Source organism: Podarcis filfolensis (assembly GCF_964270895.1).
Source record: "Podarcis filfolensis genome assembly, chromosome: 16".
Classification (NCBI taxonomy): domain Eukaryota; kingdom Metazoa; phylum Chordata; class Lepidosauria; order Squamata; family Lacertidae; genus Podarcis; species Podarcis filfolensis.
In genome coordinates this window covers 23,685,932-23,702,135 of record NC_139620.1, presented here as the reverse complement: position 1 = coordinate 23,702,135, position 16,204 = coordinate 23,685,932, and the positions used below count along the sequence as shown (strand labels likewise).

At 50.8% G+C, this 16,204-nt stretch overlaps 1 protein-coding gene across 2 annotated transcripts; it reads right to left on the bottom strand.

Annotated features, from left to right (window-relative positions):
• Positions 1–1,043: 1,043 nt before the first annotated feature.
• On the bottom strand, positions 1,044–15,587 carry SLC35E4 (solute carrier family 35 member E4). 2 transcript variants are annotated; one of them, XM_083590522.1, is made up of 4 exons: positions 15,120–15,587; positions 11,310–11,872; positions 9,491–10,190; positions 1,044–5,869 (listed from the first exon to the last, which is right to left on the bottom strand). In XM_083590522.1, the coding sequence occupies exons 3-4, from the start codon at positions 10,128–10,130 to the stop codon at positions 5,448–5,450; spliced, it is 1,062 nt and encodes a 353-aa protein (XP_083446648.1). In that variant the 5' UTR covers positions 10,131–10,190; positions 11,310–11,872; positions 15,120–15,587; the 3' UTR covers positions 1,044–5,447. The 2 variants fall into 2 exon arrangements, with proteins under 2 accessions (XP_083446648.1, XP_083446649.1); XM_083590523.1 differs by having other exon boundaries at positions 11,310–11,524.
• Between the last annotated feature and the right edge of the window lie 617 nt (positions 15,588–16,204).

The following is a 16,204-nucleotide window of genomic DNA, read 5'->3' as shown; positions in this document are numbered from 1 at the left end:
CAGGAGCTCAGTAAGAAAACTGGCCAGATCCGCTGAGGGAAATCTGAGGAGGAGGAAGAGATGGCCTAAGCCCTAAGACATCGGTAGGCAAACTAAGGCCCGGGGGCCGGATTTGACCCAATCGCCTTCTAAATCCGGCCCGCAGACAGTCCAGGAATCAGCATTTTTTTACATGAGTAGAATGTGTGCTTTTATTTAAAATGCATCTCTGGGTTATTTGTGGGGCATAGGAATTCGTTCATTTCCCCCCCAAAAAAACATACTCCGGCCCCCCACAAGGTCTGAGGGACAGCGGACCGGCCCCCTGCTGAAAAAGTTTGCTGACTCCTGCCCTAAGATGTGGCTTGATCTACCGCCTCCATTTATTCCAAACATTGGGGGGTGAGGAACCTCAGGCCTGGCGGGGAGTCAATGTGGCCCTCCAGGCCTATCTGGCTTTTGGAATGCTCTCCAAGCTACACTCCCTGTCCCCAGGCCCTGTCCTTCACAAGCTTTGCTTCCTACCCGGCCTTGAGTGTTTTTGCCAGGCTGGAATGTGCCCTTGAACTCCGATAACGCCTCCTGCTTGCCTGAACGGCAGATAGAGCTGTGTTTGAATGTGAGTAGGAACCTGCCTAGTATATAGAAATCAAAACTCATATTTGTTTCTCCGCCCATCTTTGCCTCCAGTCCCGCCTACCCCTGGCACCGTTGCCCGGAAGAGAAGACGGCCGTCGGGCTGAAAAAGGTGCTTGACCCCTGGTGTAGGATGAAAAACCTCCCCTTGAGTTTGCTGCTGGCAAAAGCAGGCCTTTCATGAGACCGGCTGCCATGGCAACCGTCCGTGATGGGCAGGAACAGGCATTTTCCTGCATCGCCCGCCTTCTCTGGCAACGGAAGGGCAAAGACCTTGGGGAATTATCCTCTTTCCTGATGTAGAGCTATTTCTTTTCTCAAAACAGCTGCTGGAGGTGGAGGAGTGGGCTCTGGCTCTCCCTCTCGCCCACATCTCTGTTTCCCTCCCTTCCTCGGGTCGTTCAAGGACACAAGCACAACCGCTCAAGTAAGACAAAAATAGAGCTTTATTTGAAGGGCAAACGAAACCGGAGAGGCCGGCTTGGCCTTCTTTGTGCTCTGGTTACGCCAGAGGTTCCCTCAGTCGCCCGTTATCTCGTTGATCGGATGGCATGACCCGGACGGTTCAGGAAAGGAGAACTTGACACGTGTCCCTAGCTGGGACGGTTCAGGCTGGGTGTGATACGGCAAGGATCGCTCACTGCTGGAAGGAAGGGTCGGGGGCGAGAGCGGCGACGGCATAACCAGACAGGAAACCGGACAGATACAATTCCCCAGAGCTGTGCGTGCAAAAATGGCGATGCCTCCACTACGGTGGTGATTTTGTTAACACTCTCCCACTGAGGACCTCAGCTTGGCATATGAGGTCCTCTGCCTACCCTTTAGATGCTCACCACAAAACCCTGCGAGGTAGGCTAAGCTGATGGACACAGTCAGTCGGCGCTGGAAACCATGGTTTGTTAAACCGAGCCTCCACACTCCTTCCCCTCCCCTGGTGGCTTCAAGGAAAGGGCCGTAGCTCAGTGGCAGAATATCTGCCTTGAAAGCAGAAGGCCGTGGGTTCAATCCCTGGCATTTGCAGGTAGGGCTGGTGGTGATGTCTCAGATCAGAAACTCTGGAGAGTCGCCAATAGCCCGCATAGGCAATTCTGAGCTAGGTGGACCGGCAGTCTCTGATTCTGTGTGAGGCAGCTTCCTGTGTTAATACTGGTGAACCAAACCACAGTTTACCATTACACACGAAACTGTGGCTTTCTGTTACTAGCCAGAATCCAAAAACCGTGGGGTATGAAGCCATGATAGTTATGTCCAAAGTGTGACTGGCCTGAAGTCACCCAGTGGGCTTCATGGCTGAGTGAGGACAGGAACTCAAATTTCCCTGGGTCCTGATTAGACACTTTTCACAACTACACCACTCCGGTTGTCACAAAATACCTTGTGCTTTATGGACAACTCAGGCGGCAGTTAACAATGACACAGGGCCCACCTCACACCATAGAAATCTGGTTTTATGAAACAAATGGTATTGTGAGGAAACCTCTGCCCTTCTATCAATCCATAAACAGGAGGCTAGAAGAGACCAGAAGCCCAAGAACTCTCAATACTGAATTCCTCAACAGTGGTGGTGTTTTTCCTACCTTCCCCTTCATACTGCCTCCGACAGTGGACAGAGGACAGACACTAGGAGTGGCTGTTCCAGCCGATATATTTTGGGTACTAGTAGGACAGACAGACCTGATCCACCAGCACTTTCAAACACTTTTACTCAGCCCTATATGAACGTATCCAGAGGAATCGTCATATTGACTTTTCCTCATGTCAGTGGACAAAAGTGGTGCCTTGCGAATTTTTATCTCAGGCACAAAAGTGGCTAGGGCTGAACCTAATTCGACCCTTCCCCCCCTCCCAAAAAAGACACACACATATTGTTAAAAAAAAATTGAATAATTTACACACTGGCAAAAACATTTGGCCACACACATACCCAGCACTGCTGAGTGCTCACGGCTAGCCTTCTAGTGGCAATCTTATTAATCTGCTAACAGTTCTTTCTGCTGCACCAAATTGATTCTGGCAGGCTATGTGGGGGTCAGTTCAGCCTTTATGTTTCCCTTTACACTTGAGTAGGGAAATGCCTGTATCCACAGCCTTTTCACCAGGGACAAATGTGTTGGCTCTGCCAGTGATATCCGGAACCCAGCCTTCCTCCAAAACATGCTCTTAGATGTTTTGACTACAGCTCCCAGCAGCCCCCAGCCAGAATGGCTGTAGTTGTAGTTCAAAACAACTGTGCTGGTAGGGTCTGGTAGAAATGGAAGAACAAAACATCTGGAAAGCGCCAGGTCAGAGACGCCTTACCAACACACACACACACACACACACACACACACACACACACTGATTATCGAACCCCCTTTGCTATAAATGACAGCAAGCCGACATTGGCGCATCTTGCAGACATTACGGATATGTACATTAGCCTCCACTTGGAGAGCATGTAAAATGCAAAGCAGGACAGCCAGTGTCGTAAGGGGGAAACGACAATCCACTTCTATAGGAGCGGCTGAAAGCCAATCAACACTTGCTGGTGAACCACATGACACATGAGTTCCACATCGAACTGCAGGAACGAAACCAAAGTATGCAGTGAACACTTCCCTGCATGTAGAAAGCTAGCCTCCCAGGGAGTTCGGGTGGGCTAGAACTCTCACCCCCTCACATGGTAGACTTCCAGGTGCAACAGAAATTGGTCCAAGAGAATTCTGCGCCATGTGATTTAATCTGCATGCACAGATTGACCTTGACTCCTTCAAAAACGGGGTGCATCCCCACCCTGAAACAACAAGTAAACAAATACAAACGCATCCAAAAGCATTTTACCCCATGGAGAGTAATACTGACCATTTTCACCCACTACCAGTGGGCTTAATGGGTGCCCATTTATCAGAGGATTTCAGTGAATTTGGTGGGCAGGTGGAAAATGCCCTTCAAATATATCCACACAAGCCAAACAGCAAAGATTTTCTTCATCCACTGAAAGCAAATGAGCATCCTAAGGTAGGAGAGTTACCTAGTCCAGGAATGGGGGGACCTCTATAGTCCTCTAGATGCTGGGACTACAATTCCCATCATCCCTAACCATTGACAAGGATGGCTGGGGCTGATGGGAGCTGTAGTCCAACAGAAACTGGAGGGCGGCAGATCTCCTCATCCTTGATGTAGCCCAGTGAGGATAAGAAAATACTAATGGGTGTCTACTCATAAGCAAATGTGCATGTCTCTCTCTCTCACACACACCCTTAATCCACTAGCAGGCAACACAGAAATAAAACATCCATCCATAAAAATTGCACTATACGCCACCCCACCAGGTGGCAGTAGAGAACGGAAATAGACACACACACACATGCGCACACATGCACGCCCCTGAACACACCACTTTTCATCTCCATGTTCCTCCTATATGGGAGCTCCTCTTCCCAGCTCATTGAGTACTTTAGTACCAAGTGGGGAGCCCTGCCCAAAGAAAGGAGGAACTCTGTGCCACCTCCCTCTGCGGGCATCAATCCCACAGTGCCCTTGGAGGGGTCGGGAAGGAACTGGCACGAAAATTGGCATGGCTGCAAAGCGGCTTGCGGAGATCAGAGGTGCACACATTCAAGTCTCAACATTTTTTAAAAAGAAGGAAACATTTGGTTTTCCCCCAATTTTTAGCCCTATGAGAAGTAGCAGCTGGTGCCAGGGAGCTCTGCTGAGGCAGATCCGCTCTTCCTTTCTCTCTTCCGCAGAGGCTGCATGTTTGAATTATCTGCCTCAGAGGAGCTGGGGAGCCTACCTGCATGTAGAAATCTAGCACATCAAGGAGAAAATGAGAAGAGAACCCTCTCTCTCCCAAGGTGCTGGCTTTCTAGGGGCAGGGATTTTTAAAATGTTTTTTTTAAAAAAAGATTCTATGTAGGTGAGAATTCAGATACGCAGCATCTACTCCCCGCACCCCGTGCCGTCAAATCCTTCGGTGGGCAGAGGTGGCGTCTCCTGGCTTCCTCTAAAAACCATCTGCTGTAGCTCTTGCCCAGTGCGTAAAATGGCTCGGGGTCAGGTGGGGCTGAGTTATTTGGGGGAGGATAAGCCTTCCCATAATTCTTGCATCTGCTGCTCATGAGCGCCCACTGTCCCCCTGCAACATACCAGAGGAGTGCTATGATCCATCAGAGAGGAGAGGCACACCTTCCCACAATGGCAGTAGTGGCTGGCACCCATTGGGATTGGCAGAACAGAAAGCAGGGAGGCCCAACAGTAGGTGGCGCCACAGCCAACGACAGGCAGAGCCAACTAACTGCAGCTTTTGTCCCCGTCCTCCGTTCTGCAGTTCCGCAAGGGCAAAACCGAGGGGAGGGAGCTGGCCAGCAGTGCCACCCCCTGCATTGGTGGTGTAAGAACATAACAGCAACTCTGCCGAATCAAGCCCATCTAGTCCAGCATCATGTTCCCACAGTGGCCAACCAGATGCCCCAATTGGTAGCTTGCAAGAGGGACCTGAGCAAACCAACACTCTGCCCACCTGCAATTCCCAACAATGGGTATTCAGAGTCACCCTAACTCCCCATGGTGGCCGGTGCCCATTGGTAGGGCAGAAAGCAGGGAGCCCAACAGTAGGTGGCGCCAGAGAGCAGGCTGAGTCAACTCATTCTAGTTTTGTCCCCATCCTCCTGCCGGCTGAGCAACACTGAAACCGGGGAGCAGGAAGCGGGCAGCCAGTGCCAACCCTCCTGGACCAGATGGGGGCTGGACAAGAGCAGGCTGAGGTTGGCGGGGCAGGCCCCCTACCCCATTGGCCCTACAACTCCCGCGATTGGCAGTCACAGCTCCAATCACGTCCTCTCTCCCTCCGCTTACTCCTCTTTGCCCCGCCCACCCCTGGAGCGCCAGCAGGAGGCGATGCAGTCACAGTGATGGTACATGAAGACCCCCGAGAGGGTGAGGGCGATGCCCGCGTAGCTGAGCAGCGTCAGGCGGCTGCCAAAGAGGAAGTGGGAGAGCAGGAGGTTGCCCACCACGTTGAAGTTCCCCAGGACGTGGATGGTGAGGGCCGACGTCAGCGAGATGACGTAGAAGCTGGCCAAGTTGTACAGCACCGAGCCCAGGCAGCTGAGCAGCACACAGGCCCAGAGGCCCCCTCCGTAGGCCAGGGTGCCGTCCCAGGCGGGCCCCACCTCCAGGACCAAGGCGGCCGCAAAGAGGATGTAGAAGCTGGGCAGGGAAGTGAGGCAGAGCAAGGTCAGCGAGTCCAGGCGCTCCTCCTGCAGGAAGGTACCTGGGGTGAGAGATATAAAATATAAGAATAAGAATAAGGGACGCGGGTGGCGCTGTGGGTTAAACCACAGAGCCTAGAGCTTGCCAATCAGAAGGTCAGCAGTTCGAATCCCCACAACAGGGTGAGCTCCTGTTGCTCGGTCCCTGCTCCTGCCAACCTAGCAGTTCGAAAGCACGCCAGTGCAAGCAGATAAATAGGTACCGCTCCGGCAGGAAGGTAAACGGCGTTTCCGTGCGCTGCTCTGGTTCGCCAGAAGCGGCTTAGTCCTGCTGGCCGCATGACCCGGAAGCTGTACACCGGCTCCCTCGGCCAATAAAGCGAGATGAGCGCCGAAACCCCAGAGTCGGCCACGACTGGACCTAATGGTCAGGGGTTCCTTTACCTTTAGTAATAATAATAATAAATAATATCAAACATTTAAAATTTCCCGATACAGGGCTGCTTTCAGATGTCTTCTAAATGTCATATAGTTGTTTATTTCCTTGACATCTGATGGGAGGGCGTTCCACAGGGTGGGTGCCACTACCGAGAAGGCCCTCTGCCTGGTTCCCTGCAACCTCACTTCTCACAGGGAGGGATCCGCCAGAAGGCCCTCGGAGCTGGACACCAAATTCACAAACACCAAATTCAGAGAGGGGTTGAGGAGGGAAAGAAAAGCACACAGGAGGCAGGAGAGAACTTCCCCGAGGCATGGCCGCTCCTCGACATGGCATGGACTTCTTCAACGTGGCACCCTGGTGTTGTTTTGGACTACAACTCCCATCAGCCCCAGCCAGGACGGCCAAGCAACCCATCAGTCCCAGCTTCATACAACTGTTTTTTGATATGTTGTAAGCTGCCCAGAGTGGCTAGGGGAACCCAACCAGATGGGAGGGGTATAAGTAATAAAATTATTATTACTATTATTATTATTATTATTATTATTATTATTATTATTATTATTCATTTTGGGGGAGGAAGCCTTATGCCTTGAAATGCTCTCTCACAGGTAGGAAACTCCCCGCACCTAGAAAACCAGCAGGTCAAGGAAAAGGCTCACTGCTTATGTGCATTGAATCCTTTTGTACAGAGCAGCATTCAATCCTGGGAGTCCCAAACCTGCAATTTGAAGCAGTACAACCCTAACACAGGTTTACCACCTCACTGAGAACTAGGCCCTTGAGTCCTGACCTTTTCCAAACTGTATATGGGGGTGTTGTTGTTTTTAAAAAAGATGTGTTTTTGAAATAAAAATGAATCCATCATAAAGGCCCCAGTGGCCTCTCCTCCAAAAGTAAACAGCCACTTACATTTCTTTGAGCATCTAGATGACCAAGCAAGAATGAGGAAGTACATGTTAAATTTGCACAACCCTGCATTGGAGACAAGAGTCCAGCCCAGATATGATGTTTTAGGGAGTAGCCTTTCCCAAGTTGATTCCCTCCAAGTATTTTGGGCTATAGTTCCCATCAGTCTTAGCCAGCATGGCTGTTGTGACCGACAACTCCCATCAGCCCTGGCCGGGACTAATGGGAATTGTAGTCCCAAACGCCTGCCAGGCAGCAGCTGCAAAAATGCATAGAGCAGTGATGGCCAAACTTGGCCCTCCAGCTGTTTGGGGACTACAACTCCCATCATCCCTAGCTAACAGGACTAGTGGTCAGGGATGATGGGAATTGTAGTCCCAAAACAGCTGGAGGGTCAAGTTTGGCCATCACTGGCATAGAGATTCACTGGTGTAGGGTCACATTCACACCATCCATTTAAAGCACCATGATCCCACTTTAGTCATGGAATTGTAGTTTGTTAAGGGGGCTGGGAGTTGTTAGGAGAAACCCGCCCCCCCTCTTTCCCAAAGTGATTTAACAATCAACCCCTCTTCCCAGGAAACTGTGGAAGCTCCAGCTCTGGAAGGGGAATAAGTATCTTCTAACAAGCTCTCAGAGTCCTTAACAAACTACAACTCCCAGAATTCTTGGGGGAAAGCCTTGACCATTTAAAGTGGGATTTGTGGTGCTTTGAATAGATGGCTTGCATCTGACCTAGCTCCACCATTAGAAGGTTCAGAAGGCTGTATGTTTAAGTTACACACAAACTGGAATGAGCTATCCCATTTCCAAGACAACAGCCCAGCGAAGGATAAAGTATTCCCTTCTGAAAACCTCCCGGCAAAGATTTAGCATCCCAAAAACAAAACATGCCTTCTGCCCTGCTCAGCATTTTAAGTTTCAGCACACAAACGAAACGAACGATTCCAGGTTCGAATCTGGCTCTGGTTTCAATGCAATTAGAATTCTGGGAAGGGCTAGACTCTGCTTAATGCAAAACGAGAGACGTTTTGCAGACGTGCTCAATTGGCATAATTCCTCCATTATTTATTCCCAGGGAGAACTAAAACAGAGTGCTCATATTCTTCACCCACACGCTTTCAAGCACATCTCTGCAGCCATAAGGACTATAATAATAATTATTATTTATTTATACCCCACCCATCTGGCTGGGTTTCCCCAGCCACTCTGGGTGGCTCCCAACAGAATATTAAAAACACGATAAAACATCAAACATTAAAAAACTTCCCTAAACAGGGCTGCCTTCAGATGTCTTCTAAAAGTAAGATAGTTGTTTATTTCCTTGACATCTGATGGGAGGGCGTTCCACAGGGTGGGTACCACTACCGAGAAGGCCCTCTGCCTGGTTCCCTGTAACCTCACTTCTCACAGGAAGGGAACTGCCAGAAGGCCCTCAGAGCTGGACCTCAGTGTCTGGGCTGAACGATGGGGGTGGAGATGCTCCTTCAGGTATACTGGGCCAAGGCCTTTTAGGGCTTGACAGGTCAGCACCAACACTTTGAATTGTGTTCGGAAACGCACTGGGAGCCAATGTAGGTCTTTCAAGACCGGTGTTATATGGTCTCAGTGGCCACCAATCTAGCTGCCGCATTCTGGATTAGTTGTAGTTTCCGGGTCACCTTCAAAGGTAGCCCCACGTAGAGCACATTGCAATAGTCCAAGTGGGAGATAACTGGAGCATGCACCACTCTGGTGAGACAGTCTGCAGGCAGGTAGGGTCTCAGCCTGCGTACCAGATAGATCTGGTAATCAGCTGCCCTGGACACACAATTGACCTGCGCCTCCCTGGACAGCTGTGAGTCTGAAATGACTCCCAGACTAGAAACTCACTTTAAAAAGGACCCTTAAGAAGGGCCATGGGATGCGGGTGGCGCTGTGGGTTAAACCACTGAGCCTAGGACTTGCCGATCAGAAGGTCAGCGGTTCGAATCCCCGCGACAGGGTGAGCTCCCGTTGCTTGGTCCCTTCTCCTGCCAACCTAGCAGTTCGAAAGCACGTCAAAGTGCAAGTAGATAAATAGGTACCGCTCTGGCGGGAAGGTAAACGGCATTTCCATGCACTGCTCTGGTTCACCAGAAGCGGCTTAGTCCTGCTAGCCACATGACCCGGAAGCTGTACGCCGGCTCCCTCGGCCAATAAAGCGAGATGAGCACCGCAACCCCAGAGTTGACCAAAACTGGACCCAATGGTCAGGGGTCCCCTTTACCCTTTACCTTTAAGAAGGGCCAAGGTTCCACACAGGCCACCCTCCCGCAGGAACTGCGGCCCACGCACAGCCACGCAAGACACTCACTTTGCTGTATGGACTTGAGCCCGCGGAGGAAAGTGGCGGCAAACAGGAAGCAGCAGCCGGCTTGGTCGAAATGCACCTCCCCGACGATGCTCAAGGAAGCCCCCAAGCAGATAGGCCCCATGGCCACGTACTGCAGGGGGTGGTGGTGTTTCCCCAGCAGCACCTTGGAGAGGGTCAGGGTGAAGAACGGCGTCGTCGTGTAAACCATCTGGGCAAAGTCCAGCTGGACGTAGTTCAGTCCCAGGTTCCCAAAGGCCACACTGGCGCAGAAGGTCAGGCTCAGCAGGAAAACCCTGCCCTTGGCTGCAGGGCACAGGGCGGGGTGCCCGGCGCCGCCGGCCCGCAGCTTCGCCAAAGGGTTGCCCACCACCACGGCCGTCAACATATGCAGGGAGGAGAGCAAGACCGGGTAGCGGAAGTTGTGGACGGCAAAGATCCACTTGTTGAGGCTGGACATGGTGGTCCCCGTGGCCAGCCAGACGAAGACCGTGAAGACCAGGGGCAGAGCGTGCCGGGACGGTTCGGGGGGCCTTTGCCCCCCACGCGGCTGCGGATCCAGCTTCCAGGGAAAGAGGGGTCGTGTCCCATTGCCAGCGTTCATCTCTGCTTCATTTCTTCTCCCCGGAGAGGGTGGGCACATCGGGGGCGGCAGCCTGGCATCAGCACAAGGGACAGAGTCCCTGTGGAAACAGCTGTGAGCCTAGAGACAAAACATTATCCTGAAACCATCATCCAACTAACCCAGGTGTCAGTCTTATACGGCTTAGGCCCAGGCTATCTGAAGGACCCTATTCTCCCATATGAACTTGCCCAGGCTCTGAGATCTTCGAGCAAAGCCCTTCTCTTGGTCCCGCTACCCACACAGGAACGCTCGGTGGGGACATGGGACAGAGCCTTCTTAGTGGCTGCTCCCAAACATTGGAGCTCCTTCTCCAGGAGGGCCAGACTGGCCCCCTCCTTGCTGTACTTCCAATGGCAGGTGAAGACTTTTATTCCAACAGGCCTTCGGGAAATGACTACTTTTAAGGTGCTGTTTTCACTATCAGCATTTTAATAGATTTGTTTTAATTCTGTTATAGAGTTCCGTTCCTTTTTAACAATTACCTGTTACACGTTTTTAGCTTTTTGCATTTTTATTTATTTATTTATTTAACATAAAAATAGCATGTTTGCTCATTTATTTCATAAAATTTATACACCGCTTCGTTCTAAAAAGCCTCAAAGTGCTTTACAAAAAAGAGATGGTAATTTATGGGTGAAAATTTAGAAATAACTGCTATAAATCAATTAGAAAAAAACACACTACTTTTCACCACTATGGGGTATCTAGGTATCTGCAAACTCAAGGAGCTTTTTGCATTTTATCGGTGTTGTTCTAATTTGTGAAAGCTGCCTTCAGGAAGTCGCAGTCTGGGGGAAAGCTGGCTGATAAATAAATAATTAAATAAATACCATAATACAGTGCTACCTCTGGTTACGTACTTAATTCGTTCCAAAGGTCCGTTCTTAACCTGAAACTGTTCTTAACCTGAAGCACCGCTTTAGCTAACGGGGCCTCCTGCTGCTGCCGTGCCGCCAGAGCACGATTTCTGTTCTCATCCTGAATCAAAGTTCTTAACCTGAGACACTATTTCTGGGTTAGCGGAGTCTGTAACCTGAAGCCTATGTAACCTGAAGTGTATGTAACCCGAGGTACCACAGTACTGCCTGAGCTCACTGTCTCCTGGCTGGTTTTGGTGCCCACACAAAGTTTGCCATGTCCAGCTCAGCTATTTCCCCCTTCCTGTCTCCTCTCCCAAAGTCACTCCCAGTGACTCACCAGTATCCAATTTCCAGTCCCGGCCGGGAGCGAGGAGGATCCCTCTGGCTTTCTCAGGAGGAATCTGGAACAGACAGAGGAGAAACGCCCTGGATGTGCCTCGACGTTGTAGAATCACCTTCGGTTGCGACCTCCAGCCCCTGCGACGTCCGGCACCTTGTCAGCTCCGGTGGGACAGGAATCCAGCGGCTTCTAGACACTTGGCAAGTCTCATTCTGTAGGACGACACACAACAGATGAGATCCCTGGAGTCTCACTTAAACCAGAGGTCTTTGGGCTGGCCTGCTGCCTACGGAGAGAGATGCTGTCCGACTTCAGGAGAAGCTGAGCCACTTCTGCTGCCAGCTAGCCTTGTGTAAGGATGCCGGGCGGAGAGGAGGAAGGCAGTGGAAAGTGTGATGGGCTGGCTGGGAGGTTGGCAGCGAAGCTCCTCCCTCTCGTATCCTGGGACTGCGGCAGCAACAACAACAATGGGTCATGTGTCTGCCTCCTTAAAGTGATCAAGGCCAGGCAGCCCAAGCGGTTTGTGGGCCCGCCCAGGCCGACTCATCTGCGGTTTGTCCCTGTGGGAGGAAAAAGATCATACAGACTGGCTGCAGCAGCAGCGGAAAGAAAGAGCAGTCAGGAGAGCATCCTAAACAAAAAACCCAGTCGCCATGGAGACACAGCAATCCAAAAGAGAGAGAGAGAGAGACTGTGCCGCACTGTGCCTTTAAAACACATGGCCTCCACCCCACTCAAGGATCCTGGCAACGCTTGTTCCTGCCGAACTACAATTCCCAGCACCCAGAACAAACTACAGTTCCCACGATTCTTGGAAGGGGGAACTATGTGCTTTCAATATGTGTCCAAAAGTGCTTTCAAAACGGTGATGGAAGCTGCAGCTGTTTAAAGCACGCGTTCATTGATTTCTTGATGGGTACTATTCATAAATGTATTACTCGCAGTTTGGCAGGAAGCTCCAGGGTGAGTTACGACGATTTAAAATTAAGAATAAAAAAAGAGGAGATACGGTACAAAAAGTGAATAAGGAGTGGGCTGTCTTTAAGGAATACATCAAAATCTATGTGGAAAAAGTAGAACTTTTGACAGATATTGAGTGAATCCAGAAAATGATTAGAGTGAAAGGAGAGTAAAGTTAAGATAGAAGAAGAGATTAAAGAAATAACGAAATGCGTTTAAGCTAATTGCTAAAATAAAGTAGCGTAACAAGAATGGCTGGAAGTCAAGTCACTTGGTGGGTGTCCGTGTGGGCAGTGGCGTAGCGTGGGGGGTGCAGGGGGGGCCGGCCGCACCGGGCACAACATCTGGGGGTGCGCGCTTGCACTCGCAGCTCTCTGCCCCTACCTGGCTCACTCACTCTCCACATGTTAGGGGGCGCAAATTACTTGCCCTGCCCTGGGTGCTGACAACCCACGCTACGCCACTGCGTGTGGGGTCGGTATGTTGTAGGTGTGTAGGTATGTTGATATGTATAGTATAGGTAGATAGGTAGGTATTATATAGAGTTTTATGCTATGAAAATAAGGTAGTGTGTTGTGTATATGTATTGTGTAAATGTAAATGTATGTGTTTTATATGTTAATAAAATAAAATAAAATTAAGAATAAAAAAACGCCGATTGCAGTCACGGGAATAGGGTGGGCCTTGAAAACACACACATTTCAGGTGCCAAAGGCTGGGGTGAAGAGGTGTCTTCAGCATTCTCTGAGAGCCAGGTAATGAAGCTGTCAGACGCACCTCTGTGGGGAGTTCCACAATTTAGGGGCTGCCACTGAGAAGGCCCCGTCCTGGCCTGCCACCCCCACCAAACTTCTGAGGGCTGTGAAACTACCAAAATTATATTCAATATACATTTAAAGCACGTGGCTTTCACCCAAGGCATCCTGGGAATGGTAGTCCCCCCCAGAGCTTTAATTCCCAGCACCCAGAACAAACTACAGCTCCCCGGGATTCTTTGGTGGGAAGTCACGGGCTTTAAGCATGTGTTGAATGTACAGTGGTACCTCGGGTTACATACGCTTCAGGTTACATACGCTTCAGGTTACAGACTCCGTTAACCCAGAAATATTGCTTCAGGTTAAGAACTTTGCTTCAGGATGAGAACAGAAATTGTGCTCCGGCGGCGCGGCAGCAGCAGGAGGCCCCATTAGCTAAAGTGGTGCTTCAGGTTAAGAACAGTTTCAGGTTAAGAACGGACCTCCGGAACGAATTAAGTACTTAACCCGAGGTACCACTGTACTTTAATATATGCGGTGGGAATGCCTTAAGCTGGTGATACATGCCGCTTCAAAGCAGCGGTGTTTTCTGGGGCCTCATGGGAGTTGTAGTCTAAGACTCTGTACTCACCATGCATTTAAGGCACATTTAAACCACCCACAAACCCCAAGAAACCTGGAAATAAAACAGCTGGAAATAAAGTAGAAGGTTTAGGAAGGTTGGTTTAAACCAGGGGTCAGCAACCTTTTTCAGCCGTGGGCTGGTCCACCATCCCTCAGAAAATGTGGGGGGGCCGGACTATATGTTGGGCGGGGGGAATGAACAAATTCCCATGCCCCACAAATAACCCAGAGGTGCCTTTTAAATAAAAGGACACATTCTACTCATGTAAAAACACGCTGATTCCTGGACCGTCTGCGGGCCAGATTTAGAAGGCGATTGGGCCGCATCCGGCTCCTGGGCCTTAGGTTGCCTCCCCTGGTTTAAACCCTAAACAGGTGGGGACCTGGGTGAGAAAAGCAACAGCTGACACATATTATTATTATTATTATTATTATTAATTAAATTTTGTATATTGTCCTTCCTCCATAGGCTGACCTTTTGCCTGGCTTCTCAACCAATATCAACATCACAAGGCAAATCCCCGTCCGCTCACCCCTGGGTGAATTGCACACAGATTAATACCTGGAGCCCAATTTGCACAGACCCAAACTAATTAGGAGTCAGGAATCACAGATTCTGTAGTTCTGGTAGCAAAAGGGGGAAAGGCCACACAGCTGGATGTGCATGCAGGAGATCCTGGGTTCAAATTCCTTGGCAGCATCTCCAGCTAAGGCTGGGGGGGGGGGGAGGCTCCCTGACTGGATCCCTGGACAACGGCTGCTGCTGCCAGTCAGTGCAGACAGCACTGAGATTGCTGGACCCTTAGGCCTGGCTCAGAACATGGCAGCGTCCTGCGTTTACTCAGACGTAAGCCCCAGAAGGGAAGCTTTTAATGTTTAATAGGTTATTGTATTTTAGTGTTTTGTTGGAACCAGGCAGAGGGCCTTCTTGGTAGTGGCACCTGCCCTGTGGAATGCCCTCCCATCAGATGTCAAAGAGAAAAGTAACTACCAAATTTTTGGAAGACACCTAAAGGCAGCCCTGTTTAGGGAAGCTTTTAATGTTTAATAGATTATTGTATTTTAGTGTATTGTATTTTTGTATTTCACCCAGCCAGATGGGCGGGGTATAAATAATAAAGTATTATTATTATTATTATTATTATTATTATTATTATTATTATTATTATTATTATTATTGGAAGCCACCCAGAGTGGCTGGGGAAACCCTGCCAGATGGCGGGGTATAAATAATATATTATTGTTGTTGTTAACCCCTGAGCTCTTCTCCCCGTTTTCGATGGCTCCTGGAGTCCTGGCATCCACCGGCCCCGTCCAGGGAGACCCGGCACACGCCTCCAAGCGTCTCCCCGGGTTAGGAACGGCGTCACGTCTGAACTCTCCGCAGGCCCGGGAAGCAACCATACCGGCCAGAGGAGGGCGATGCGGGTGGTGGGGAAGAGTGCGGCGCCCTCAAGGTGACTCTTACCTTCAGGTAAGGCGGGGCAAGGCGCAGCTCCATCGCAGCCAGCCAGGGGAGGCGCCGGTTGCTGGATCCCCAAAGGATCGCTCTCCCGAGAAGGCGAGGCAAAGCCGGGGCGAGCCGGTGGCTGGGACCACGCACAGACCTCCGGGCTCAGCATCCGAGATCGGGTCCCTCCTTGCCCTTGGGCGTCCTTTCCCACGCTCCCTTCCCAGGCGAGGATGCGCTGCTGCTGCTGCTCCGGTATCCTTGCAATAACCCCCCCGGAGGCGGCAGGTCGAGGGGAGAAAGGAAAGCGATGGAGAAAAAGGAGACGCGGGGAGCGCAATCGCTTTGCAGGGTTTCTTTCCCGCCCCCTCTGCCTAGCAAAGCTAAAACGGGAGCCTGCCGGCCAAAGCCGTCTCGCCGGCGCCGCCTCCTGGCCGCGGGTGGGGGGCGACAGCCGGGCTTAAGCGCACCGGAGGAGGAGGAGGAGGTGGAGAGGTAACGTTGCCTAGTCTCCCGCGGCTCCGTGCGCAAAATTGCGCCCGCACCGCCGCCTGTGCGCAGAGGCCAGCAGCGTGATGGCGCAGAGGCTGCTGCCGCGCCCAAGCAAGGCTTGGGAAGAGATTGCAGTTTCGGATTGGATCCATGTTTTTAAAATATGGGTGGGTGGGTGTTTATTTATAAATATATTTTTGTTTGTTTGTTTGTGTTTTTCCCAGGGCAGCTCAAAGCAATGCCTAGAAGCTGAGGGTCAATTTTTTTCACTTATACAGTCATACCTTGGGTTACAGACGCTTCAGGTTGCGCGTTTTTGGGTTGCGCACCACGCCAAACCCGGAAGTACCGGAATGGGTTACTTCTGGGTTTCGGCGCTTGCACATGCACAGAACTGCTAAATCACACTTTGCACATGCACAGAAGCACCGAATTGCGACCCGCGCGTGTGCAGACGTGCGCTGCGGGTTGCAAACGTGCCTCCCGCACGGATCACGTTCGCAACCCAAGCGTCCACTGTATGCTACAACAGCTGCAAGGATATTATATACAAGATACTGGAAACAGAGACCCCAGGGAAAGAACAATGGTTAAACAAACTCATTGAATTT